This window comes from Athene noctua, chromosome 1 (assembly GCF_965140245.1).
Source record: "Athene noctua chromosome 1, bAthNoc1.hap1.1, whole genome shotgun sequence".
NCBI lineage: Eukaryota > Metazoa > Chordata > Aves > Strigiformes > Strigidae > Athene > Athene noctua.
The window spans coordinates 144,815,978-144,843,184 of NC_134037.1; the positions used below are offsets into that span (position 1 = coordinate 144,815,978).

Sequence of the window (27,207 nt, forward strand, 5' to 3'; positions counted from 1 at the left end):
AGGGTTTTTACTCTGGTTGATGTTTTGACAGGCAAGGCTTTTTGAGGGATCTCGTTTGGAGGGGTAGAGAAGGATTAAAGGAAGAGGATAGGTAGGCAGAGAAGAAATGAAAGTTGGACCTGAATCTTAGAAAAATCAGACCAAAATCCAGACTTTCTCCAACTAATGACAGCATTGGGAACCAAGAATTCAGTGCTGACAATGATGTGAACACTGAACAAAGCTCAAATTAAGAAATTCCTTGCCTTCCTGAAAGTCTAAGCTTTGTTTATATTAGTAAGCTTCATGACTATGATTTACCAGTGGTGAATTTCAACAGAGGCTGCAGTTGAGACAGGGTATAGGCAATTTTTGCCATTCTGTTAAATCTTTCTGTAGCAGTGCTTTCTTTAGGAAAAAAATAAAGCAAGTTATGTCTGTCCAACCTTAATGTTCATGGCCAGCCATGGAGAACACCCACTTAAGATGTTTTGTCAAAACAGGTTCCAAGATGGTGAGGGCCTTATCCTGCAAAAACTTTTCTCCCATGTATGATTTACATTCGAGAGCAAATGTCCTAGCAGTGGTCAAGAGTTCAGTTTTCCTGGAGAATGTGGTTACAGCTATGGAAAATGTAGAGTGCTCACCCAAACCATCTAAAGATAACCCAATGGTAAGGAAACCTCATCATTCTCTTTTGTTCCGAGTGTGCCCACCCACACTGCCCTACAGTCTTTTCTCTCATGCCTGTGCTTTTTCTTCTCTCTTCCTTCCCATAAATCAACATTCAGTCATTCAGTAGAAGGCAAAGATCATCTTTTATTTTCCTTCCTCAGTGACTGGGAGGACCGCATGTACAAAATGCTGTTTACTAGAAGGGGGATGCTTTAATCCTGTAAATACCCCCCCCCAAAAAGACACAGGAAAAGAATTATATGTTTAATGGCATTACTTTTTCCATAGTTGGTTGGTTGTGTTGTTCCCAAGAAATCGGAGCTGTTTGTGGGAAGTTAATGGAAGTAGAGGAATAAGCAGAAGACAGGGATCTGAAAAACTGTCTTGTGGGTAGATGAGAATAGAACAATCATTTAGACATTTACCTTTGTTATAAATATTTGTATTTCTCACATATGGAAATAGTGAAAAAAGATGTTAGTGGGGTTTTGGTTGCAAAGGCAGCAAATGAAGTCAGGGGCAATTCCATTTTTCATATGGATAGCTCAGCACACATGTTCTGCATTAATTACCTCCATAAATTCTGTTAACCTGGCAAACAATGAAAATATCATGTTGGTGACATCACTATTGGAAAATAAAACTGATTTTAGCGTCTTGATTTTCTCAACATGACATTTGAGGAGATTTCTTGTGCTATTGGCATTTTGCTCCCCCAGTTTGCACCAAGATGTTTAGTCATTTGCTCTGTGGGTTTATTTTATTGGTGGAGTAGCCGTGTAAGGACCCAAGCATTTCATAGCCTGTGCAAGCTGGAGCCCTTGACTCATGGAAGTAGAGAAGAAAAGCTTGACAAAAGGCTCTGTCAGGGCACACCTAGGTGGCTTTCCAAATACAGTACTTCAGGATTCTCAGAAATTTTTTTACAAGTCTTAACTGTTGTGTTTCAGACTTAAAAAAACCCCAAACCCCAACCAAATCCCATACACCTATATTCACTTGCAAGGGTTTTTGTTTTTCTGTGCCCCATGCGAGGAATTTCTGCAAAGCAATTTTTTTTCTGAGTTGTGGCATTCTGCTAGCTGATTCACTTGGGGGGGTATCATGGCCTTTTTAACAAATGAATGGTAGTTTGCTGCTCCGGTCCCTGTCTCAAAAAATTCTGTCCTCAAAGGATTATTGATTACTCACTGTGATTTTTGGTGATTTCAGAGCCTTGAATATGTTCGAACTGCAATACAATTTGTGGGAACAGGAACTTTTAGTCATGGGTGCTGTGTGTGCCCAGGTGTCTTTTCGGTGACACTTTTTGGTGTTTAGAATTCTAGAAACTGAGAATGTCGTACTAGGTTTTGAATTCTCAGTTAACCTTGAGTGAACATGGACACTGTGGTGCACCATTTTTTTTTTTCCCTTTAACACTGCTAGAAGTCTTCCCAAGGGGGAATCTTTGTGACACTCTGGTAGACCCCAGAACTATCGGATCTTTGGAGAGCTCAGTTCTGCAAAACTAGTGAATACTGAGTATGATTATTTTTCCCCCAAGAGAGGAGGAATACAGAAGTAAAAAGATTAGTTGTGCATTGTGCTTAAGCCCTTTTGAGATGTGCTTTGGAGCTCATTAAAACTGAGTAATGTTTACTGTTGAGTTTTGGCAAGACATAGGCTTATGGTGCCATTTTATGTGCTTCAAGATTTGGGCACCCGGTGGGACTGGCAAATATGACACATCCTGTGAGAAACCCGCTTCTATTCTGAGCTGCTAAAAGACATGGAGTGGCTGGGTTTAGGTAACTGAATCTCATCCTTAGTTTCTGGATTTTTTTGTTGTTTTTTTTTTCTCTGAGAAAGGTGAACTTGATTTTCTAAGTTAAACTCCCTTTTAACACAGTAGTCTCCATTTTGCATTTACATGTGCAATGCTGTGCTTCACTGATGTCAGATTTAACACTACAGTGATAGAGTAGAATGAGCTTTGGAGGATTTGAATTTGAATCTGAGTTCAGCTGGACTAATTCAGGTATCTAAGGGTTTATGCCTCATGTAGGAGGTAATGGGAAAGGACCAGTTGGAACTGTTTAAAAAAAAAAAAGTGCAAAGAAGTGAAAGCAACACAGTAATTTGGAACCCATTAGGTTAATCCATTTTTAATTTTTATATCCTTGTCTTAATGAAAAGGACTGGCACAGATCAACTTACAGGAAATAGCCTAATAAAATTGAAACCTTATTAGGCCCCTTTGATAAACACTGCATTCCAGCCCACCAGTCATATGTTTTGCATACTTGGAAATTGAGCTTTACGCCACTTTAATGATATCAAGAGAACTCTCATGTTTCAAACTAATAAAAAAGAAATAAAATCTGTTTTGCCTGTGTTCATCCATGAGAATGGATGGGCGGTTGTCAATGTAACATGACAGGTACTCCGAGAAAAAGTAGTGTAAAGATTTGTCACCTCACTCCTACAGAAAGAGCTGCTGGTTCAGGGAAACGGCTTGTCTTTGATTTCTCCTTACAGTAGTCAGAATGACTTCTACAAGGTGCTAAGGTGGGAGGTTTGAGTGGCCTGCACACCTGTATAGACTTGATACAGATTGATGAGAGGGTGAGATGAAAGCTTTACATATGGTGCCTTGCCTTTGCTATTGCTTGGGGTCCCTCCACAGTAGGATGGGGGGAATGGCTTTTGGTGTTATGTGAACACTCTTAAGATTTCTAGCAGCAGAATGTTTACTTGTGAAATCAGTTCCAGTTTTGTCTGCTAAGGAACAGTATAGTCCTGCATTTTTGCTCTCTGAAACCTCTCATGCCACGTTTTTATTTTTGGACCTGACTGCCATTGTCCTGTCTGTTCAGGCGACTTAGGATGGTGTTGTCCCTTTCCTGCACGTAGGCTCCATACTTAGCGAAAGGAGGAAGACTGCTGGAGAGCTTCTACGTGGTGTCAAGTGCAGGTGATGAGAGCCACGCTGGCTGAGCTGAGGTGCACGTAGAGCTGCGGCTGCTGGTTAGCACGGTCTGAGCCGCCGTGAAGGGGGGCATGGGAGTGCCGCTGATCCCTAGCAATGTCGAAATTCATGCTGTGTGCAGCAAGCAGGGAGAGGGCTGCTATGCAGGTCGTGGAGCCTCCCTGGTCAGCTCCGGCTTTGCAGTTTACAATCTGTGCTTTTATTGATAGGCATTCCTGCACTTATTGCTGTCCTGCTGTCCCTTCTTCGTGGCAGTCTTTTGAGAGAAACTCACAGTAATGTTCCTGCTTTGGCTGCCTTCAGTATTCAGCTGTAGGGAAAACGGAGATATCTAAATCTGGCCTCAGATACTCTTGGGGAGTGTGTTTGATGAGAAGAGTAAAAGATGGGAGGAAAATGAAACTCTTCCTCTTCAAAAGCTGAGAATAGTATTTACCAAATAATCCAAATTGATGAAGGAACCTTTTGTGTTCTATAGAAGCAATAATTTATTGGGTAACTTTGACACATGTTGCTAGTCTTTTGTCTTTTCATCTGAGATTTGTAACACAATCTCTTAATTTTGGAAACAGTTATTTACTGAGCATGTAAATGAAAATAATGGAGGCTTGGGCTATCCGGTCTTCTTCTGAGAAGATTCCTGTGTTCAGTATTGGAGCAACTGTTCTTTAATTCGTTTTGGTTTTCCCTTGTTTGTTCATCTCTTGCCCCCACCCTGGTGGAGTTCTTCCGTCAGCAATTTTACCACAGATTGAACATGACAGTTGCCAAATTTGGAATGTTCTGCACAAAATCATATTTGTATTGTACAGTGTAATGGCACAGGCAAGAAGGGTTGAAAGTGCAGACCTCACAGCGTTGTGCCTCTCGAAGGACTCTAGTCTGGTTTTGAGCTGTAGCAGAAATCTTGCATTTGGAGAAGAGTTGTGTAGTAGATGGGCCAAACTTTGTTGGCACTTGAATATGTGTTACAAAGCATGTTATACTGGCTGTTTTTAGGAGACTTTACTCTGTGTAGCTTATTGTCACTTTGTGTCCTAGGGTGTCTCAGGCTGGAGGGAGACAAAGCTGTAAAAGCAGAGCTATAATAGTAGATGAGCACCTAGAAGATCTTTCTTATACTGAGGTAATTTTCTTCCAAACAGTAATAACATCTTCACTGCAACATTTGAGGAGAAATGCAGGACCATAAAATCACAGGATGCTTGACTTTTGTTAACAGATAAGCAGCAAATGAGGCCCCAAGTCTGCTACTTAAAACCAGGCTTCACTGTTGGGACACCCTTCCATGAATGAGCATATTACATTGGTTAGCATTGCTTCATAGAGTGATTTCTTATCTACTGATTTTAATTACTTATTTATTGTCCCTTCCCAAAGATTTCGTGGTCTACCTTAGGAAATTTTAGCATGATTTCAGCAACATCAACACAATAGCTGATCCTAGCTGGCAATTACAGTGAATGGACTGAGGTGCAACTTTGGCTTTGCCTGAGCCCAGCCTGTTTGTCTGTAGATGTTGCTTCTAGGCTCAGAATAAACCAAAACCACAAAGCTGATCTGCTCCCACTCTTATTTCACTTTTGCCACTGCTGGGGGAATGGAGAGTTGAGAAGACTCAGATCTGTCTGATAGGTGGATGAAAATCCAGGTGCAAGTCCCCTTTGCTGGGAAGAGGCCACCATTCTAAAAATGTGTGTCAGGGTTTGTGCTGACTCTGCTGTGTCCCACCCCAAAACCAAGTTCAGTCTGACTTCCTGCCACAAAGTATTTTCTTTGCTGCTCAGGATTGTATGACACGTTTCAATTATGGGCATTCACCAGTTTGGGTTTTTTTTGGTTGCATAGCAAATTTAATTTTCTCCATTTGTTGGCATTTTTTTAATAACTAAGTAATGTATTCTAAACTAACAGTTTGATGCTAAAGAGGAAAAGACAAATCAATGATTGTTTTTTGTTCTTTTATTTTTTTTTAATTGGAAACATTAATTAGTTGAAAAAATATTTTATGTATTTTACCTCATTGGCCATTGCTCTGTATTTTCTTTGTAAAGAATATGATTTGAAAATGCTTTCCAGTGGTGAAGTTGTTTGTAGGCTCTTTAGATATTGCAAGTTGCCTCTTAGCAGGCTTTTCTCTCCATTTCTTGGGCAGTGAGGGGGATCTCAGTCTGGTTCTACCTGGCACAACATGTGTTGATTTATTTTTTTATTGGAGGAGGTATTTATACTGTGTTCAGTTCATTGTGGCAGTCATTACTCCACGTGTTTCTGGAAATACCCCTTCTTTCAGACTGTGTTCAGTATCTTGTAAGTTTTGCAGTTGTTTCTTTTGCTGACATTATTCCTGATGAAACCTGTTGTTAATGAGCCTTGGGGCAGGCCCTCTGCCATGGCTCTCAAACTAGATACAGTTTCTGGTAGCATGAGTGGGTCTACGTGTCAAATTCCACTTGAGCCTTCACTTGTCTTCTGTCTGATGCCACAAAAAGGAAAGTGAGCAAGCTTTGCATTTTGCCACCATGCCCCTGCTCCGGTTGCCGGAAAGAGTTTCATCTTTACCCCCTGGGCAGAAGTGCATATTGAGGGAACTAATAATGCTTTCTCTTGCAGTTGTGAATGGGGAAGGCCAGAAGAGTTGAGTAGGTGAGAGCTTCTAACAGGAAAGAAAACATGTTCTTAATCGGCATTTTGCTGGTATGCTGCCACTTGGCAGAAATAGCCTCGGTGTACAGTACGGTGAGCAAGGCTGTTGAACGGAAGGACAAAGTCACTGATTTTCAGAGCCAGAAGTGGTGGTTGCTCAATTTGTGTAGCACTGCAGTATTTTAATACAAGTAAATTCTCCCTTGTATTTATAAGTATTTTTAAAGCAAGTTAATTACATGATGGGAACCAATGCAGGACACTGAGATTATTAGACAGCACTTTATTTATTTAAAACTTTTTATAAGAACTCCTCTCTGTCGTCTTAGCATAACCAGTGATCCTTTTCAAGGCATTCTGTAGGAAAGAATTGTCAATAGCAACAAACTGTTCAGCTGGTTTAAGAGTTACCCCTAGTAACCGGCTGGTCAACCTCAGAGATTTCTGTAAGAGCTAGCTGAGTAATACTCAGAGTTTTACAGGAGGAGGAAATACAAGGAGAGCAAATGAGTTGTGTGAGAAACACATAAGCTTCAGAAAGAGCTTGGAAATCCTGATTCTCTTTCATGTGGCCTGACTTGTAAAACTACTTTTTCCCTCTCTTTTGGAAAGCAGTAACAGGAAAGAAGAGGAGTTATTAGATTTATTTTTGGGACATAATATGTCAACCCTTCCTCTTCTGTTCCCCAATACCCCATTTAAGAACAAGAGCGTTGTGGGTAATCAGCCTCTGAAGTTAGGACCGTGTCTGACTTGCAGTTTCAAACGCTTGCGCAGCTCTGCTCTTCAGTGGGCCAGCTGCTCTGGCGTACCTGGTTGTTAATTTACAATGAAAGAAGTAGTACTGCCACACAAAGTAGCTTGACCTCTTTTTTTGTCTGAAGTCATACAGTTCCCTTCATGCTGGCGTGACTAGTGGTACACACCTTGCACAGGACAGTGTCATGAGAGAGATTAGAACTCTCTCCTCTCCAGTTCCCTCTTTCATCTGGTAAATAAGTGGCTATAAGCATTTGTAGTACATTTAAACATTGGCTTGCATTTAACTTTGATTATATGTGGAAGAATGTGAGGGTCATACTGATACATGCCCACTGATGAAGATCTGAGTGGATATATTTTCATGAACCAGTCAGTTTTGTGAACCAATTGTTGCCTTTTGTTACACTAGAGGATACAACGGGGTTGAAAAAAGTTGAAATGAGTCATTGTATGAATAAAGCGCTTGTGTAAAGTTTTTTACTTTTTACCTGACCCTACAAATCCATGAAAAAAAAAAAACAAACACAATGAATATCTAATCCATCCTTTATGTATTTCTTCAGTCTTAGTGTAGGGAAGTGCTATTTTCTACTTCAATTTCCAGATAAATATGCAATGTTAGGACATACAATCACAGAACATAACATGACTCTTGCCTATCATTTTTGCCTAGGGACCATGATCATTACAGCCTCTAAGTTCTGTGTTAGTTGTTTTCTATCTATCAAGGTATACAACTTTCTCTTGAAGTCACAGGAAAAATGAGTTTCATAGAAGCTGTTTTTAGGGAGAGGGAGGTGTTTTTTTCAATTGACAACCTGCAAGGAAATGTTTTGCATTTTAGATACTATTAAACAACAGTACACTTTTGATGAAAAGTTGGCAGTTTTTTCCAAATTTTTTTAGTAGGGAAGAAGTATTATATGTATTTCAGTTGGATTCTAAACAGTTTTAGCAGTCAGGCAGTCTGCTCTGTGTTTCTGCTTGCCTGAAATAATATCCAGACAATATGACAGTTATCTAAGGGATCAGTATAATTTTGGTGTTGTTTTTTTTTTTTTCCTTTGGGTATTTTTTCTCTCTCCTGGTCTTCCATTTCTTGGCATTTAAAAAAAAAAAAAAAAGTGGTCTTTATAATTGCTGAAGACCGTGTGGCTAGATAGGTGAAGGAACTTAAGGTTTTCTGTTATTATTCTGCTAGATATTCAATAGTTATTTGACAAGCTTTGTTCCTTCTTCCACAAATGAAAATGGAGAAAGTTGAAGACTGTGCAGGATGAAAGCATATAAATGTTTAGCACAAAACTACTTTTTAATAAAGTTATAGTTGTGGAACATAGCTTTGCTTTGATTTTTTTTTTTTTTGTCAGTAATGGGAGCATTCATACCACTCTTTGTAGGTACTTGCCTGCATTCTCTGACTTCCTTCTGAACTAGAAGCCTAATGTAGTCAGTGTGAAAACCTGCCTTCTAATGATTTCTAAAACGTAGTGAAACATGAGCAGGGAAAAGTAGTTTGCAGGAGATGAGGAAGGAAGGTGGAATGAAGGAGAGAGGCTGAAAAAATATTCTTACCGTTGTAGATTTGATTCCCATGTATTGCAACACAAGTTTCTCCATAGCTGAGGCATCTACCTGTGGTGGGGCACATGTGGCTTGCAATTAATATGCAGTTGCCCCCCATGGTCCTGTTGTAATGCCTGTGATTGCTTCCTGTAGAAGTACCTGGTAAACCTGCTCTGGAGAGAGGCAGGCAGTAGGGAGCTGACCATTAAGAAGGTGGCATAGGGAGGTCTTACAGTGAGTCTGAGCTCTGGCCTTCTGCACCTCGAGGGCATGCTGTAATTTGCTAGGCTGCTTGGCAAGTCTGGAGAGGGAAACTACCAGCAGGTTGTGAGTCTGTTGTCTGTTTATTTTTTTCCAGATGAAACTGATGAATTTGGACTGAATTCTTAAAAGTGGCAGCAATCATGTTTTCAAGAAGCTCGTTCTTAAAGAATAAATATACTATTTAAGTTTACTCCTGAGTGATTTGCCTTAGCAATTTACTGCCAAGTAATTTACCTCAGAAGTCACAGCTCCTTCACTGCCATGTATTGCAGATGCACAACGAACATATCTGTTTTATCCCAGGAGATCCATAATCTGTGGGATTTTGTAGTCACAAAAGAAGTGCACTTTTTCCTTTCGAATTTTTATTAGTATTTCCCTTTTATAGATGCAAACCTTGCTTCAGAATAGTTTGCCTCAGGCCCTATGCACTCGGTAAAGGGCCGACTGATTTTTCTTTGTGTAGGTGATTGAGAATTTAATTATTGATAAATTCAGAGCTAAGAAATATGTAATACTGGTTTATGTTATTTCTGTAAGATTAGTAAGGATATTTTGTTTATTGGTACAGGTAAAAATTCAAAGTCCTGTTTTCTTTTAAAGGGGTATATAACTCCAGGGGGAAACATTTTTCCTCACAAAGATGGCAGAGCAGCTCATTTGTGTAGCACCGCGTATATACACATACACAACATGAATGCATATGCACACAAACGTAGGCAAATGTGTATATGGTTGTTTATAACATGGTCTTATTTCTAGTGCTGTACAGCTGTTTCTCTCTGTCTCCTCCTTTACATCCCAATAACAAGAAAAATAATGCTTTCATAGCTCTCTTTTTAAGTGATGTCCAAAATTAAGCAGCAATTAAAAGGAGAATGATGAAATAATACAAAAAGCTTAACTTAGCAGATTTATAGATAGTTTCCCTCATTTTTTTCCCTTCCTAGTCCTATTCTTTTATTTTCTCTGAGTGCCAATACCCAGACCATCTGGTTCTGGGAGCAGTGACAACCCTTCAGGCTTACAAATAGAAGCTGAAGCTGCTCATACGATTACAGTGGCCACCTCTAATCGATCCATCATTCTCAGGTGTTAAAATTCCCTTGCATATGATGGGATTTATTTATTTTCTCATTTTTAGTAATTTCCATATTGAAGAAAAAAAAAAATGGGGGCAGGGGGGATGGACACACAACACAACGAAAGTAAGCCCAAATTGCAGATAATAAATATTGAAGGTGTAGAGATTGGTGCAGTTGTGAAAAATGTTGTCATGTGTACTAATACTTCATTGGTTTGTGTTTATGTAGAGGCCATTCTTTTTTTATGGTGCTTTGTATCAATTCACCTGTTCCGTGTCATGTTAATAAAGAAGTGGTTAGTTAGAGAACTGTGTGATTAAGCATGTGGAGACTATATGGCCAATATAAGGAACAGAATTTACTTTTTGCTTGTAAAAGACAAACATGCAAATACCAGAGAAGAATATCCTTTAATTTGTCTTATATATGTATTTATTTTAAACACCTGTCATGTTTTAAAATGGGTCTGAAACACTGTGATTTGACTCAATGGAGAATGTCTGTATCGGACTGTTCATAAATAAAATCTTACTCTGAAAATTGTTGCATGCCTCTAAAAAATTAGCAATGAATTGATGTCCCTCTTTAAAAGTAAGTTTGTCTGAACTTGTAATGTTAAATAATTACTTTTGTATCTAATGTTTTACCCATGACATTTAGAAAACACTACTGTGAGACAATTTGAGAACGAATTAGATCAGAAGAAAGAAATAACTGGAGAAAAGACTTTAATCGGCATTCATAATTTATTCTTGTATTATGAGAAGATTATATATGCCAAATACAGGCCTTTAATCAGATAATGATTAAAATACTCAGATCTCACCTATGTAGTTAGATGCATTGACCCAAATTTCAGGCGTCCAGGGGGAAAACGCTGTAGTTTGTGCAGCTGATAGAAGTGCTCTGTTCTCACCCCCTGCTGTAACTAATTTGGCAAGCGACCCATTGTTTGTTTTTGGTCACTTTATTGTTTTGAAAAGTTTCCCTGTCTGCTGTTCATACCATGTTTTAAGATAAACAAGATGATCCTTTCCATTTGTCTGTCGTTTTCTTCTTTGTAGCTAACTACCAGGCCACCTGAACAAATCAACTGCTCACAAGGTCCCTGAATAAACAAGTCGTTTGGTATGGGTAACTGGGGTTAACTGGACAGAGGCAAATGAAACTCATTCCTCTTCATTTTGTCTTCTTTTGTAGTTAATCTGCTGGATTCAAAAACAATTCAAGGGGAGCTGGGCTGGATCTCCTACCCATCACATGGGGTGAGTTCACTAGACTGTGAAATGGAAAAGTGCTGCTACAGACCAATGTGCTATTTAACCATTGTTTCCTCTTCAGAGGACACCGTGCAATAGTGCTGGTTCTCTGGAGCTTCAAAAATAGTCTGCTCTAAACTTGCAATATATAGCTTACATAGCTATGGTCCCTTCTCTTTAGAACATACATCGCCCTGTATGTAATCCCCAGGAAGAGCTCACTCATTGGAGAAAATGAAAGCAAGAGGTGCATTGAACCAAAAAAAAAAAAAAAAGTAGTCCTCTTTAGGTACTCTTCCTTCTTCTATCACAACGTATATTTCTGAAAGATCGTGGGACTGTTTCATAGAATTACTTGCTAATTTACTCATATGGAAGTAGTGAAAGGTGAAAAATGTGTCAACATGAGCAGGTGATGTAAGTACTTATTTGGTAACTCTTGTAACAGTACTTGAGCAATTCAGCACTTATGAGTTAAAATGTTATTAAAGAAATGTCTAAATAGTGTTCTTGAGGGTTGGGTTTTTTTAATTTACCTTGTATCCAGATCTAATGAAACTAGATGTTCTATTAGTAGAAGTGCAGTCTTAGAGTATCTGTGCTTTCAAACATGCTAATTCCATTACTTTTACATAGCGTTTGCCACCAGTCTCTCTTTTTAAAACTTTTGATGACTTAGTATCAGTTCATAGCCATCCAGCGGTGCTGTTATCTGGTCACTCCCCAACTTGTCTCTGTGGAATGCGTGTGTAAGAACAACCCATTACTCCCTTTCTACATTACATAGCACAGATATGCAAGAAAACTCTTGCATTCCTGTATTCTGTCCCCTGAACAAAAAACTGCTTGGCAGGCTGAAGCCTTTGCGTCTGGAGCTTCCCTCGCCCTCAGAGAAGGCTGCACCAGCAAGTCTCTGCTGAAAGAAAGCACTTGGAAACCTGTGGCTCCTTCTCTTGCTGTCCTGTCCTTGTGCCTACCCTTAAGATGCTTTGTTTTCTTCCCCTATGGCAGTCTTACTCTGGTTTTCTACCTTTAGGATGACAACTCCTAGAAGTCTTTGTGCGTCTCTGCCTGTGTCTTCTACCCAACGAGTAAACCTCTGCCAGAGAGTGCTGCCACTTCTAAGTCCTTGGGAAGTGTTGTCTCTAGTCTTCTTGATAAAGAGCTGCTAGCTAAGAGTCCAGCCACTGTCCTTTTTCCAGACCAACTGTGGTTTGAATTCTTGGTGTTGGCAGGTATTTGCTCATTGGTTTTTTTCATAGGATCGTGAACATCTGCTTTTTGATCCTTCTGTGGCTTTGGACAAGCTGTTGCTTCACCTTTATTACTTTTACAGAGATCAGTGGTAACAGTACTTTTGCATCTCTGCCTTATGGGATTCAGTTGTTAATATTTAAGTAGTGCCTTCTTGATATTAAGCATTATGCAGGTGTTTAGCAGTATTTAAGGATTAAGGCTTCGTTTATTTTTTGAGTTTATACATGAATCTCTGTTTCTGAACAATTTGTTCCATTCTCAGAGGGAAGAAGTGGGAAGAGGGTTCATGTTTCTTTCTAGTGGCAGTTCCTGCTGACTTTTCCCAATAAGAAACCTCTATAAACAGGATGTCTAAGAGGGAACTCTCCAGCAATTTCTAGCTCATCAGGTTTTTTTTGTGTTCACTTGCATTTTTTCTTTTTTTTTTTTGCGAAGCCTTTTTTTTTCCTGTCTCTCCCAGCTGCCCTGCCTTCCTCTGCTTTACTCTTCTTCTCTTCTGTTCATCTCCTTGCAGCTGTGCAGATTTGCTGTTCTGCTCCCTGCAGCTGTGCCTCTCTTGCCTTGCATGCCTAAAGCAGTTGGTAGGGAATGATACAGGGTATCTTGGGGGCTATAAGAAAAACAGATGTGCTACATTACCCCACCAAAAAGGGCCCCCAGATCTCTCAAAGCAATTTTATTAGCTTCTGCAAGTTTTTGTCAGGTAAATCCAGCACAATTTGTTTGTGTGTGTCTGTGCATGCTGTTCTATTTACTGTAATATCCAATGATGTTGAAGCCAAAGTAAATTGTGGAATTGTACTGATGTTCTTACAAGTTAATGAAATTCCTACTTAAAAATCACATAGTAAATTAATGCAGATCATGTACAATGACTGTTTTTGTAAGAGAACTAAGACTCTAAACTGTAGCCTTCAAAATACTGAGAAATTTTAAGCTTACGTATTGAAACATGAGTGTAAAGTATAGAAACAGTAGCATTTATCCTATCTGAATTGGCATTTTGCTGTAAAACGATGACAACTTGAACATCATGTGAAAGAGATGCCTTCTTTTTACAGCCCTTTATTTATAGTCAATTAATTAAACCTGGTAAATATGTCTGCATCTGTCTCTGAGCTAACTAAAATATGAACTTAAACTTTAGTGGAAAAACATTATAATAAAGATGTCACATCATACTGAAAGATTGCTAATAGCATAGTGGTGATTTACAAGGTAAAGCTAATAGAGCTACACTTGAGGCTGTGATTCACAAATGAGAATATTGGTGTTGTGCCAATTTTTCTCCAGCATGCAGCAGTGTTCTCATCTGAAGCCATAAATGTCAGTATACTGAGGCCAGTGACTTACAGAATTTTTTAAAAATAATTTAGCCAAAGTGTTTAATAAACCTCTTACTAGGTTAATAATTTTATTTTATCAATACATGATATTGATTGATTTCTGGCAAAACGGCTTAAATTGGTTGTCATTTTCAGTGTTCAGTGGTTCTGTATTCTTTTAAGTCTGCCTTGACTTGGGCATATATAATAACAGCTTTCCAGAAATCCCTGAATATTCATGTAAAGATTTGTAGGTCATCTCTATTCAAAGATTTCCATGTTCCACATAAGAACACTCTAATGGCAGTGTTTTAGACCATGGTTAATAATATCACCCTGTAAGAATGTGATCTCTCCTTGAACCATCCCACACAGCCACAGTCTTGGCGTCAGTAACACTGATCTGGTCAAGCTCATTAAATCCCTTAAGTACAAAACATCAGCCCCTCTAGATAGCAAGGCAACAGAATTAAAAAAGATAATAGCGGGCTTTGCTGATGCTTGAGCATGATTGGCAGCAGCCACAAGGCCTATATCCTGTACTACCATCTCCAGCACCTGCCTCGGCAACCTTTTTGTAATGCCAATCAGTCAAATACCAGTTCCATTTCTATAGGTTTCATTAAAGGGGAAAGAAAGAAGAGCTACTTAGTCTGTGCAGAGTATATTATTGATATGCTGATTAAGCATAACGCAAGTGATCATTAACTGCAATTCACGTAAATTACAGCAGCACAGATGTGGGGGTTGGGAGGATAAAAAAGCAAGTCACTTTAATAATATACAATAGAAATGTGATGGATAATTCATACAGGACAAAAAGACTACAGTCTAAATCCTGTTCTACATATTCATGTATGTAGTTGTATTGGTTTCAGCATCATTTTATTAGTAAGAAAGATGTATTTAATTTGACTCTAGCTCTGTGTTCTCTGGGAAGTTTGGAAAAAAAATTTTAAAATTGTGACATAATCATGGTACATCATTCTGCAGTCACCCAGACTATATCTTGATCTTTACATGTTTATTATTCATATTTAAGGACTTAAGATTTTGGGGCACTTTTTTTTTTTAAGTAGTTGGCAGAAAAGTAAAAGAGAAATCATGCTTACCTTGTTTTGCTTGTAGCTAGAGAAAAGAATGCTCTGGCATTTATAACTGTCACATAATAGATAATTGCATAAAACCCTAAACCAAGCCAAAAAAACAAAAAAACCTCCAACCACAATGCGTTCCGTACATGACCAAAATTAGTAAATGGCAGGCAAAGTTTTGAAAGACTGATTGGGAAATAAAGATACTGCCTTTGATTGTGGCAGTACTCTGGGTCCCCAAGTTTCTTCAGAAGCATCCTGACTTCTTTGAGAGCTGGCTGTGCTCAGTACCATAAACTTTTGGGCATGTACTTGAGCTGCCAACTGTACACTGAAGTGCTTTGAAAAATCTGGTGTGAATAACTTTGCTTTTTCTTAGTGGTCACTCTCATGATCATTTGAACAAAGCAAGCTGATCATCTCAGTAGTGGAAACTGGTTTGTAAGTATTAGAGACGTATAACATTCCCCGCTTCTGTACTATTTTGTGTTGTGCTAGGAAGGCTCTAGAGCATGCATGACTGAGATTAATGTGAGTTTTTCCTTCAACCGAAATTGGGTTAGAATCAAAAAATCCAAGTGAAAATGAGGAAGATGCCTCCTTTCTTATATTTCAAAAGCCTGAAAGTAGTTTGTCACATTAGACTGCATTACTTACTATCCATGACAGTGGGAGTCTCCCTGGCTGCATTTGTTCTGGTTTCAATAGCCAGCTGATGTGTGGCACTATAAAAACTTTTTGGCCTTTTTTTTGGTGGGATATCATAGAATGGTTGGGGTTGGAAGGGACCTTAAAGACCATCTAGTTCCACCCCCCTGCCATGGGCAGGGACACCTTCCACTAGCCCAGGTTGCTCAAAGCCCCGTCCAGCCTGGCCTGGAACACTGCCAGGGAGGAGGCAGCCACAGCTGCTCTGCGCAACCTCTGCCACTGTCTCACCAGCCTCACAGGAAAGGATTTCTTCCATAGATCTAATGTAAATCTACCCTCTTCCAGTTTAAAACTGTTGACTCTTGTCCTATCCCCACACTCCCTGATCAGGAGTCCCTCCTCACCTTTCTCCTGTAGCCCCTTTCAGTACTGGGAGACCGCTATAAGGTCTCCCCGGAGCCTTCTCTTCTCCAGGCTGAACACCCCCAACTCTCTCAGCCTGTCCTCACAGGGGAGGTGCTCCAGCCCCATGAGCATTTTTGTGGCCTCCTCTGGACTCACTTGAGCAGGCCCATGTCCTCCTTATGGACAGTGACCGCAGAAGAGTCTGACTAAATATGCATTTGGATATCCCTTGTGACTAGATGAGGGTGGAGGAGAACTTGTGTGGAGTTATATTTTTGCTTGTGATTAAGGTGCACTCAAATGAACTGCATTCAGGAATCAGTTTTTAATGCCACTGTGAATGGAAAGTTTCTCTGTTTATATGGAAGACATTTTCAAGATTAGTAAGTATTTCCATGAGTGGTAGAAATAATGAGGTTTGTTTTCCTGCAGTTTTGTGTCTTGTGGTTAATTGTGTCCTGTGAGTGAAGGCTTTTTTTGCAGTAGGTCCTTAATGCCTTCAGGTTTCCTGGTGTCACGCTTCAGTCTTTCCCTCAGCTGGGCACACAGAAAGCCTGTCTTCTCTACATGTGTCTCTTATTTTCACACCACTGCAGAATTTTAGGACAGCTGAGCCATCACAAAAGCTTGCAACTGGCCAACAAATACAAGAATTCACAAAACAACCCAACTTTAGTTTTCTTTTGATACCAGTTGACATATTGGTCTGTATTAATTTTTTGTCTGAGACACCAAGCTTACTTGTCAACTTCTAAGTGATACTGTATTTGAAGTGGGGAGTATTACCAAAATCATGAGGTGGTGGTGAAAATGAGTTTCAAAGTAAAACAAATGGTATCAAACAATTGGTATGAGACAAAAGATTGAAACTGAAAGGTTTCTTTATAAAAGAAAAAATTAAGTACCTTTTTTTCAAAATGAAAACAGACATGTTATGCTGTTACAGATGTTTTTCCCTACTCATTAGCAGTGGATTTCCTTAGTTCTTCTTAAAGCAATGCATTGTGTTAAACCCAAGATACATCTATGTTTTGCCTGAGCTCTGGTCTCCTTACAACTTCATATATTTCCTACTGTCACCCTGCTTTTCACGAGTGGTGTATCAGGTCTGAAATGAAGCAGACTATTTTGGCGATTGAAAGTCAAAGCAACCACTTGGGATTCTCTTTTTGTGAATCATAGACTTTGTTTTGTCTTACACTGAATGGCTGACTGAAAAACTAATTTTTTTTTTTTTTCCCACTAAGATATTTGCTTTTGGGGTGCAGTGAAAGTGTATTTCTTTCATTTTATTCTCCTTTTTTCAAAATAATGAAAGAGACAGTGTCAAAAAGTAATAGCACTTTTACCATAGCTTTCATAAGTTCTTCCCTTCACCTCCAATTTTCTGTAATTGAGTGTGTGCTTTTTCTCATTTTTAGACTTTTTGTTTTCTTCTTACTAAAATGAACCTGTTTGAATTTATTTTTATTACTGTGAACAATTTTGCTTTGGAGAGAGACATTTAAAAATCTGCATCTTCTGAACTAAAATCTCTTCACACTCAGAGCTTGAATCAGAATGCAGTGGTGGTTTCTTGACTGTGGGTGCTGCTTTTACATGAAATCTGAACATGATGAAAAAGAAATGTATTTGTACTGTACTTTTCCCCCTTTCCGATAGGTATTACTTTTAGCAATATAAAGCTATGAGATATGTCAGATGATTTTTTTAAAATTATATGGATATTGTTAAACTGATGACAGCATTGTTTAGTACTGCTTTCTGAATATAATATGCAAGTTTTCTTGATATCTTCAGAAGCAGTATGTAAGTGTACTTTAGCTGACTTTGACTTGTGTTTCATCTGTGCACTATCTCAGCTGCTTGCATTAAGCACACATTTAAAATGGAAGTTTAAATAAAAAAAAATAGGTGGAGTTGACAAAAGAAATGGGGGAAATAATTTGAAAGAAAAATTGGTAGCATCCGTATTACTTCAGAATTATATTTATGCCTGTCTCTTGTTATTAATTGTTACCAGAAAGAAATGCCTTTTTAAAATGTAGAACACTGGTATTTTTTAGATGTGTTGTTTTGATAATTGTGGTCTGTGTTGCATTCATTTGAAAAATTCAATATGATCATAACAGTACTGTGTTTTGGTACATTTTAAAAACAGCTTTTAACTTGACCTAAAGTAAAAAGTATGCTAATTTCTACTCCATGATCATCATTAAGGGATGAAGAAAGACTTCTTTCCCTTTATTTTGAAACTAGAATTTTTACCATGTTACTTCAAATAATGAGATTCCTATTTTAAAAAATAATGCAACAACATACATGTAAAATGTACAGTAAGTCAATGTCCTTGTACCATTTTTTATAATGAAAAATAGGGAAGCACACACCACCCCCCACCCCCATATTTCACTATCCTCATCAGTCATTTTACTTACTGGTAATAGGTTGCTAAAAGTTGGGTATCAGTTTTCTGTGGTTTCAAATGAAAAAAAAAAAAAAAAAAAGAAAAAAAGGTCAAGTTTTGGCTTCTGTTCCAAGAGTTAAATAAAGATCTTATTTAGAGATGGAATTGCAGATACTTCGGCTTCCATTTTTTCTTTTTAACTTTCAAAACATAGAAAACGACATCATTCTCCTCATGGGCAGAATTTTATTTCTGTCAGCATAAACGCAGGCCATTTGTGAAAAGTCCTCTCATGGCCCGTTGGCCATATTTTTCCCTTTTTAAAGAAACGCTTACTTTATAATTTTATTCATTTTCTTTTGTGCTGAATTTATTTGCATAAACCAGAATAGAACAAAGTAAATGCAGTAGCTGTCATGAAATGCAACGTTATTTATCACAGGGGCACACTGCAGTCGATTTTGAGACTGCTTTTATAACATCAAGACCACAAGTAAAGTACCTACTGTCTCCAGATAAAAATGCCCATAGATGTTTTTGCTTTGCTGTGGTTGTGGGTTATTTTTTATGGTCTAAATAGTTTTGGTAGGTAATTTATTATGGATATGTCTCTTTTTTTCTTTTTCCCCAGATTTCTGAAAATATTCAGTGTGAAATAATTACCCGTGTAGAATAGCATCTCCTACAATTTAAAATTTGTTGTTTTAAAAGCTATTGGAAAGTAGGTGTATAAGCGCACACTGTTGGCCTGCTGCCTCTTACACAACGCAGTAGTTTCTGGGCAAGACACCCACATGTTGCTTAATTTTACCCCCAATCTCTCAAGAGTTGTTTGTGAAAACAGCCTGAGGATTCTGTTAATTAACGTCCTCATTTCGCACACTTCGAACTCTCCAGAGTGCTTTCCCAAGCCTTCCGAAACCCCGCGGAGAAGCAGCCGCAGTCGCGGGGCGAGGCGGCCCGCGCCCCACCCTGAGCCGGTGGCAGCCTGAGCGAGCCGGTGGCAGCCCGGCCCGGCCCGGCCCAGCCGCGGGCGCCAGGGCCACCGCTTGCCCTGCCCTGCTCTGCCCTTCCCGGCGGCGGCGGGGCTGCGGCCAGCGCCAGGCTTGGTCCCGCGGCTGGAGGGCAGGTGAGCAGCAGCGGCGGGGGACGGGACACCCCCCCCACGCGGCGGAGGCCCCTGCGGCAGCTCCCTCCCTCCTCCTTTCCTCCTTCCCCCTCGGCGCCTGCGGGCCCCGCTAGGGCTGGCCGGTACGGCGGGGACCCTGGCGGGGCTGCGGGGCCTTTCGCCGGCCGCGGGCAGAGGCGCGGGCAGGGTCCCCCGCGGCGGAGGCTGCCCGCCGGGGAGGAAGCGCGGCGGCTGCCGTGCGGGAGGCGCGTTTGAGGGAGGAGCATCGCGGGGCGCCTGACCCGGCCGAGCGGCCACGGGCTGCCCCGGCGGGGAAGGCTCAAGACTTGAGCGGCGGGGCGGGGACAGCTGTTAGTGCCCTGCCGCGGCCGGTAGCGTGAGCGGTACCGAGAAGCGAAGGAGAGGCGCGGGTCGGGCGGTCCCGGCTGGCTCCCGGCGGCGCGGCCCAGCGGCCCCGGCCTCGCCGCTCTCGCCCGGCCCGGCCCGGCCCGGCAGGTGGCGCTGTGCCTTCAGCGCGGCCCCCGCCGCGCCGCGCCGGGCCTGCCCCCAAAGCCCGGCCCCGGGTCACGGCGGGGCTAGTGGCCGGCACCTCCCGGCACGGTTGGGCTTGCCACGTCCTCTCAGGCGGGTGCTGTGCTTCCCTTTAGCTATGCTGTGCAGCTCCAGAACGTAGCAAGCGGCCGAGATTTCAGTTCTTCGAGTACTGGATTTGGCTCGGAGAGGAAGGTGTTATGGTGAAATGCCTGTTTCATACTTGTGTTCTGCTTTTAATCAGTGGTTGAGCCCTGTGAAGGATACGCGGGGGTTAAGGGCTCTTTGCGCTGTGTGTAGATACTATCTTACACATAATATGGTGATGAAATCTGTGAGTTTTACTCGGTGACATTTGGTCCTTGCATCTGCGTGTTGGTTTTCCCCGCCTAACTGCTATTCCTTGATATCTCTCAGACTAGAACTTTATTTCCAGCTGTTGGATTTTCAGAGGCCCCGAAGGGTAATTAAGACACGCAGAATGATTGCTAGTTGGCTGTTAGCACATGTACATATGGATGAGTGCTGTGCTGCGATGTGGTTTGTGTGCTGTTGCGTTAGACAAGTAGGGGCAGTCAACACCATCCTTCCTCAAGGGCCTGACAATTGATTTTAGTTAGACTCCAGGGAAAAAAATTTGAATCACTCTATGTTCTTGTTTTTAAACACAATAAAAACCTAAACCCAAGGCATATCTGTTACATCTACAGGACAGTTATTGCTTACAGTAGCTGAAGCTTAGTGTCTAAATTAGTTGTCAACATTTACGTACAGTGCTTTCTGCATAGAAAATCTAGGGAATGGTAGGAATTAGTACCCTTTATCAATTTTTTTATCTTAGAACATTATAGCTAGGTTTTGACCACCTATCCTTTAATTAGGCTGTTTAGACTTCATTCATATGGACGAAAATATAGCGGTGGATTAACTTGTTTCAAGTTCTGATGCTACCCCAAAAATATGACCGATGGGAGAGGTTGATAATGTTGGTGTTGGTTATGGATCAGGCCACAGAATGGCATCAGTCAGAATCTCCTTTTCACTTGGAATCTTTTTAAAAGTTTGATGCTGAAATGTGTTTCAGTTTCAGAGATGCAGATTATCAGAGAAATGATAAAACATTGTTTGGAAGACTTGCCGGGAGGCCACCTAGTCCATCCAGTCTCCTGCTCAGTGCAGGACTACTGTTAATGTTGTATCAGGTCAACAGGTACGACTCTGACTGGGGAGTCTCAGAATCTTCGGAGGACGGAGATACCACAGCCCCTCCAGGCAGCCTGTTTCAGTGCTACACAGGCTTCTAGCAGACAGAGTTCTGCCCGAATCTCTTTAAGACACAGTTTGTGGCTGTTTTCTCTCCTTACACCATCTGCCATGACTGAGTAGAGTTTGACTGTGTTAAGTCCCTTTCAAGTTGTTGCAGTCTGTAATTAGATCACTCCTTAACTTTTTCTTTTCACAAGACTGAACAATCCCTGCTTCCTCAGATTGTGTGCTTTTGTCCTCTAACTCTCTTGGTATTGAGCAATCTTATTGGGTACAATGCCATGCTCATTGCCATGCTAGCTTCCTTAACCCGGTGAGATGAACATGTGAAAAACCTCTACTAGGATGGCAGAAAAAGTCCAAGAATGGGATGAAGGAAAAATGTAGGTACCTTATCTATGTAACTGATCGTTTCAGTCTAGAAACAGTTCACAAGCAACATTATATTTTATTTTACATTACATTCCTTTTACCACCCAGGGATTTGACGAGTAGAAGCTAAATTGGTTCTGGAAGAGTTGAGATTTCTTGGAAAGAGAAGATAATATCATAATGTGGCTTACTTCTCCACAGCTCCTAGAAATGAGAATTTGGTCCCTATACTAGCTTGTAATCTAAAAGCTCTTGTAATAGGAGACGTGTTTGTCTAGAATCTGAATGTTTTCAAGACCTTTTCCAAACTTGAGAGCTTTTTCCATGATAGCAAAAAATCTTCAAGATTTGTGTTTTCTGCCCAGAGGGAAGATTTTATTTGTTTAAGATTTAGTAGCAGGAGTGTGTTTTTTTTTTTTTTGATTTAAATGTTTTCTTCTTTAAAGGAAAAAAAAAGACGGCAAGCATGTTTCTTCAGGGTGAATAGGGCACAAAAAAAGAGAGACAAGGAAGTAATGGCAGCTGAACTGAAAATTAGGACTCTGGATAGAATGACATTAAATAGTCAAAGTCAACGTGGAGAGAGGTGTCAGGTGTGAGGGTAAGTGAAGAATCAAGACTGAGATATGCAGAAATCAACCTGGGTTTAAACTGCTGCCTTCCATCAGGAAGACTTGGAGCTTCTTTCCTGTGTGACAGTAGGGAATAAAGATGCCACAACAACTTTCATGTTCCAGAGGAAAGCCAGGACCATTTGGCTTCTGCAGGAGGGAGAGAGCTTGGGTTAACTCCTAGCTTCCCTGTGACTGACTCCTTCGTTCGTATTGCAGGGATTAATTCAGTGACGTTGATGCCTGTCATGTGTCCGTAACTCTGCCTTCGTGAACCTTAGTGTAAATATTTACTAGAAGTTCAAACAAACAGGATTCTTGCTTTCCCACTTTTCACTTAATGTTAATGCAAAATTAACAACCAGAACTTCAGAAGTTAATTTTCTTCCCAGCCATGTAGTTTCATACATAGTGTGCAATGCATTCCATCAAACTTAGGGGATGTGTAACCTGGCAAAGCAAACCTTGCTACTGGAACTTGAGCGTTTATGTTCCCTGATATCCTTGTGTTAGCGATTTAACTTTCACTAATATTTCTGTGACACTTTATTAATAAACATAACTTATCCATGACGGTAATTTAATTTTACTCTGAAACCTGGTAATAAATATTTGAACTGTAGAGCATTTATGTAGAAGTGTGTTAGCCTGAAGAAATGTTTAGAGTTGAAGCTGAGCTGTGCTTCTCCTGATGGCCCTGTAATTCAGCAGCGTATATGCAGAAGGAAATGGTTTTCAGGTTAGAACATCATCTTTCAATGAAAACATCCAGAGGGGTGAACATTAGTAAGACTGGTCGAAAAGTACTGTGTGGATGAAGGACAGGCAGGGGTGGTGAAGCTGTGCACAAAATAAATGTGCAGCCCCAGATGAAACTTTCCCTCTGCTATGTGACTGATTTGCCAGGACCGTAGGACTCCTGAATCATTATTTTCTTGTAGGCTGGGAACTAACTGTGGAGGTATCTCCAAAGTATGCATGTGACTAAACAGAGGTATTGGCTTTAAAGCACAGAGGATGGGATTGGATGGGCAGACAACGGATACAAAATCTTGGAACAAACCACTTACTGAATGTTGATACTGTCACATTTTTAATTTACATGATGTTTTAAGAGAAGGGTATGCATTGTCTATCTCATGCTGTAGCAGAGTGTGGATTCTGGACTACCCCACTTCAGAGTTCCTGAAGAGTTAGTGGTTTGATTTTAAAGTATTGATAAATAAAATGTAAGCAGAAACTGAGAGAATGGAGAACATTTTGGAAATAGAAAATAAATGCTGAGTGTTGGTGTCCTTTAGGTTTTTAGGAAAACTAATAGATAGGTGGCATCCTACATCCTGAAAATTCAGTTGTTGCATGTTGACTGCACTAGTGCAGTGTCTTGATTTAGAAGGTGGAGGGCAGCATTGAACTCAGAGCTAATTTACTTGCTTAAACCCCTGTTAATAGAGACACAGAGTGAAAGGTCTGCAAATTGTGATATAGAGGTTGAAATGCAGTGACTTTGAGGACTGAGCAGTTTACTGGCAGTTGTGTTTTAATTTGAAGAATAGCAGGTCTTCATATAGAAGGTGTAAAAGAGTAATACAGTCAGTTATTAAGTATATAATCTGTGTTTATGTCCTTTTAAAACTAATTCAACGGTGGAGTAAAGAAGTATCTGAAGGTATGCCCTTGGACTCTTTCAGTGACTGATGTACAAAGTTTTGCAGGATTATGCCTGCTACCCTATTTTATATTAAATATAAAATGTATATTTAATTGTTTTTGATGTGTTTGGAAGTTAACTTTTTTAAACCGTATGCATTTTAACTGGTGCGTATTAGAGGTATTTACAAACATTGGTGAAATGTGATGTAGGTTTGTTTAACCTAGTTTACTAGTTGAGTTAAAGGCAGTACTATGACCAAATGTAAACAAATTTTGGCATGGCCACCTGCAATGTGTTTTATTTAGAAATCAAGTTCATTTAGTAACTAAGGCACTGGGTTTTTTTCTCTTTGGTTATGCTTTGTTTAGAAAAACTGATTTTAAATATACAGATTCAAATATTCCTTTTGCATTCTTCTATAAAACAGAGATTTTGAATTAAAATCTTACAAATTATTTTCCTTTTATTTGACTTCAAATTCAGCAAAAGGTACTCATTAAGGAAAGATTTAGGAAATGGGCAAGAAACACTCTGCTTATCATTTTTTTTTTTTATAAAAATGTTTTTATAAAACAGAAAAAAAGGGGAAGGAAGAGAAAAAACTGCAAGTGACAGCATTCCATTCAGTTTACCTTTTTACTGCTAAATTTCTCTCCTTCGCCTCCACAGAAAGAACAAACCAACCTTCCTGTCCATGTTTCTTGCCAGTGAATGCTTTGGTCTGGTTGTTTCTTCCCGTTGCCTGCAGTAGAGATTCTACGGACTGCATGGGAGGAGTTTGCTCCGTATAGTTGACTGCCAGGCCTGGAGGCTTCTGAAGCCCCTCTAGGATAGGAATAACGTAGAGCAGGGGCTCTCAACCTTTCCTTCACCATGGACCCCCTTTAAATACCTTTTGTGGCCACGGACCACCAAGACTTAATTCAAAATTTAAAGCACTAGACTGCATCAAATATTTTATTACAATTTTTTCGTGAAGGGTCTTCAAATTTGGAAAGAAGGAGAGATAAATTAATCTGTTAATGCACACACTCCTATTATAATATCTTTATTGCAATGACTCCGTACACTTTAAAATAACAGCATCAGCACTCTTCTTGCTCAAATGGCCCATTTTAGGCTATTTTAACATTCTAATTCCAAATTTGATGCCAATTTTTACATTAAAATTCGATGAAAAGTTTTTACAATTCTTCTCACCTCCCCCCTTGGTTGTCTGTGTTCAGTCGCCATATATTTTTGTTTACGGGTCCAGGGCTACCACTTGGAGGAACAGACTTCAGCCCCGTTGTGGCCCTAAAGAGGGCCTTTGGGTTAAGAAAATGTCTTTAAGAGAAACATCACCTAGTTAAAGTGGGTCCCACCAACTATACTAGCACTGAATATACTAGTGCATCAGGGCAAGTGTGGAGGGGAGGGTGGGCTTGAGTACGAGAGGAGCATTGAGGGGAGGGCGCTGTGGGAAAAGGAGGCACAGTTTTTGCTGTGGGCCAGACCAAATGTTTCTGGGCTGGACATTCCCCATCCCTGCTTTGAGTCTTTACGGACCCCCTGTGATGACATTGTGGGCCCCCAGGGGTCTGCGGACCACAGGTTGAGAACCATTGGTGTAGAGGTCTTCTCCAGTGCTCTGCTACTCTGCTATGGATTGTGCAGAATTAACTGTGTGTGCTTTCAAAGTTGGGTATTCTGGAAGAATAGAATTTCTGTTGCCTTATACCTCAGCTGTTCTTTTAGCATGCAAGCATTCTTGAGTTGATTTGGTGACCTGCTGTCAGAGGTTGAAAGATCTGGTAAGGTGTGTTGTTAGTGCAAGGACATTCTTCAGCTGTGGTGTTGGTGTGCATCTCTGGAACATATGTGCATATAGATACATGCTTCTGTACACTGTATTACTAAAAATTATGTTAATATGTAATTGAAAAAAAATGACCGTTTACACAGTGACAATACTAGAATTGAATCCTGCCATGTTTAGCTTGATTGATTAAGGAAATAGGTTTTAGTAATCCTCATATAAATTCAGTTATTCTTCATCTGTCTCTAATAACATTTGAGTGGAGGGGATTGGGCAGCATAGGTCTCTAATATACTTAATTCCTGTGTTTCATGTAAGAAGGACTTAGTCTTCTGTTGAGTAGCTCCACTCAAGGTGTAGTTATTAACCATTCCAGTATCTACATGGAGGACAGCCATTAGAAAAGTCCAACTCAGGAAAACCATTTAAATAAAGTGCTACATCCCTAAACCTAAAGTCACGTGAGCACCAGATAAAAATCTGTATGAATCCAATCTTCCTTAGTTCTCACATGCATGGAATTGTTCTAGAAAGTTTCTTTTGTTTTGGAGGGCTTCTAAACCATGGTATGTGAGGTGCAATGGCAAGTAGCAGGTATGACCCCACGCAGGATGTACATCTCTGTTTTACTGCATAAATATGTGGATAGAATTTCAAAAGCCTTAGAAATAGGTGTATGTTTGAAACTCAGTGTTTATATTCATAGAAATTAAGATTCTTTAGAAAATCTTAAGCATGAGATTCTGCATTTGAGAGAAGCTCCTTGGGGATGTATGTTCATGCTCACTGTATTTTCCACTGAAATGTGATTCTGCATCCTAATAAAAGATTGCACCGAGTATTAACAGTATTTGAAAATTATGCAAGAACAACAACTTCTGCAATATCTACTGTTAATGATACAGAAGAAAGTGATATAGGAGTAAAATATTGGAGGTGGGGGCAGGAAGTAACCAACTGCTTTTTAATATATATACATGGTGCAAACTTTTTTTCTTAGGTATGCCAGACAACAAGATTATTAGGTAGCCTCTGCTTTCTAGCAAGGAACATCAGAACCCTTACTGTAGCTGACATAGTTACTTCCCATCTGAATGCTTTTAACAGTGTGGAGTAGCTGAAAAGGTTTATGTAGAAAAACAGAAGAATAATAATGTGAAGATGTCTAGCAGAGTTACCCTGATAAATTTCCTAAAGTTAATTCTTAGCAGGAGACAGAATCACTTTTATCCTATCAAGTCTATCACTCTGGACAGAAGTGAAGGACGGACAGAGCTTTAGGGTCCACAGTGTATTCAGGTTGTAATCTACCTGTGAACCCATTTTAGTCAGGAGTTATTCTGGATTTACATTGTAACTAAGAGTAAAGTGTGGCTTCATGCCAGTAATGCTCCTGCGCTGACCATATGTGGTGGTGCAATTCTCACCCCTCCCTGCTCCTCCTTGTGGGGCTGCTTGGTGCTCGGTGTGACTCCACCCACATCCCCGGAGCTATACACC

At 40.1% G+C, this 27,207-nt stretch overlaps 1 protein-coding gene across 1 annotated transcript in view; it reads left to right on the forward strand.

Moving 5' to 3' along the window:
• Nucleotides 1–27,207, forward strand: part of EPHA3 (EPH receptor A3) — a 237,180-nt gene that overhangs the window by 6,827 nt on the left and 203,146 nt on the right. Inside the window, exon 2 of the mRNA XM_074900579.1 lies at nt 11,149–11,213. Coding sequence (XP_074756680.1) covers nt 11,149–11,213 — 65 coding nt within the window. The remainder of the gene's footprint in view (nt 1–11,148; nt 11,214–27,207) is intronic.